This window comes from Kryptolebias marmoratus, linkage group LG20 (genome assembly GCF_001649575.2).
Source record: "Kryptolebias marmoratus isolate JLee-2015 linkage group LG20, ASM164957v2, whole genome shotgun sequence".
NCBI lineage: Eukaryota > Metazoa > Chordata > Actinopteri > Cyprinodontiformes > Rivulidae > Kryptolebias > Kryptolebias marmoratus.
In genome coordinates, this window is record NC_051449.1 from 242,683 (window position 1) to 244,122 (window position 1,440).

The window sequence follows — 1,440 nt, forward strand, 5'->3', positions numbered from 1 at the left end:
ACTTCCTGTGCAGCCTGGATGACTTCCTGTGCAGCCTGGATGACTTCCTGTGCACCCTAGATAACTTGTTGATGGTGGCTGTTTGCATAACTCAAGGTTTAAGAAGGTGCTACAGCACCCCCTGGTGAAGGACAAAGGACACGCAGGCCTAAATATCTACAGTAAATAAATATTAATAATAAAAAAGTAGGAATCAGAGCATCTCTGACATTCACATCTTAATCTTTAAATTTCACAGCACAGAGTTCCTTCAAAGATCATCAAAATAATTTACAGATTTTATTAATGTTAATTTTTGCTATAAAACTGTTTGTTTTATTTTATTCACAAATTACAAACAACCCAAAAGGCCTCATTTTAAGAATTCTTTTTATTTAAACACATGATTTATCCAAAATTTAAGAGAAATGAAACCATCTCAGATTGTAGTTTATTGAAGTTTTATTTCAGAAAGAATCAGAAAATAATGGCAGGATTATTGATTTTAATAGTTTTTACAAACAAGAACAGCAGAAAATGTGAAGTAAAACATGATCATCTCCTGATTTCTAATAAATGATTTAATAACACAATCACATGTTTAAAATTAAAACAGCATTTTTTTACATTTTAGTTCTAATTTTAGATGCTCAGCTGCTCCAGATCTCAGGACCGTCTGAAGTAAAAGATCCTCGTCGTCTTCATGGACGGTTCTTCAGTCACTGGGGTCCAGAATCGGTTCTGCTGGGAACGGATGGGTCGCCTGACGGAGGGAGACCCTGAAATAAAGAGAACCAACATTTAAACACAAAGATCTCATTTAGAACATGAAGAAGTTTAGTTGAAGGTCTGTGGACCTCAGAGGTCTTTAACTTGACTTCCTTGGCCGGTCCGATGCCTGCTGAGGTCCCCGCTCTGCACCTGAACACATACTCTGTGTTTGGACTCAGGTCCCTCACTGTCACCTCTCCAGAGTTTGGTTCAGTCTTCTGGTTCCATCCATCTTCTCCACGGACACAGAACTCCACAGAGTAGGAGGTGATGTTCTCCGCTCCAAACCTGGGAGGAGAGATCTTCAGAGTCACGCTGTTGTGGTTCCTGTCAGCTGCTGTCACAGATTCAGGTTCTGAAGGAGGCTCAAAGTTCTCGCTGACAGTGAAGCCGTCTTTGTAAAGGTAGATGGTGGAACCTTTGTGTTCCTCATCAGTTAAACCCACTGTCAGGAACTTGATGTTCTTCTTCTCCTGGTTGGCTTCTGCAAAATCACTGAAGAGCTTCACCTGTTTTCTCATTTCATTCAGGACTTCCTTTGAGGAGAACCACTGCTCCTTCTCTACATCATGGAGTTTTGGATCTTCATCCCCTGGTTTGGTTCCTTTCAGGTAGTTTGATAAAGCTGAGAGGAACGGTTCTTCACCTCCCAGGGAGGTGAAGACATAACAGACAGCGTTCTCCACGCTG

General features: G+C 41.0%; 1 protein-coding gene across 1 annotated transcript in view; it reads right to left on the reverse strand.

The window, feature by feature from the left end:
• Nucleotides 1-495: 495 nt before the first annotated feature.
• Nucleotides 496-1,440, reverse strand: part of LOC108250800 (verrucotoxin subunit beta-like) — a 15,261-nt gene continuing 14,316 nt past the window's right edge. Inside the window, exons 4-5 of the mRNA XM_037981981.1 lie at nt 837-900; nt 496-758 (exon numbers count right to left, since the gene is read on the reverse strand). Of these exons, the coding sequence (XP_037837909.1) occupies nt 699-758; nt 837-900 (124 nt within the window). The 3' untranslated portion in view covers nt 496-698. The remainder of the gene's footprint in view (nt 759-836; nt 901-1,440) is intronic.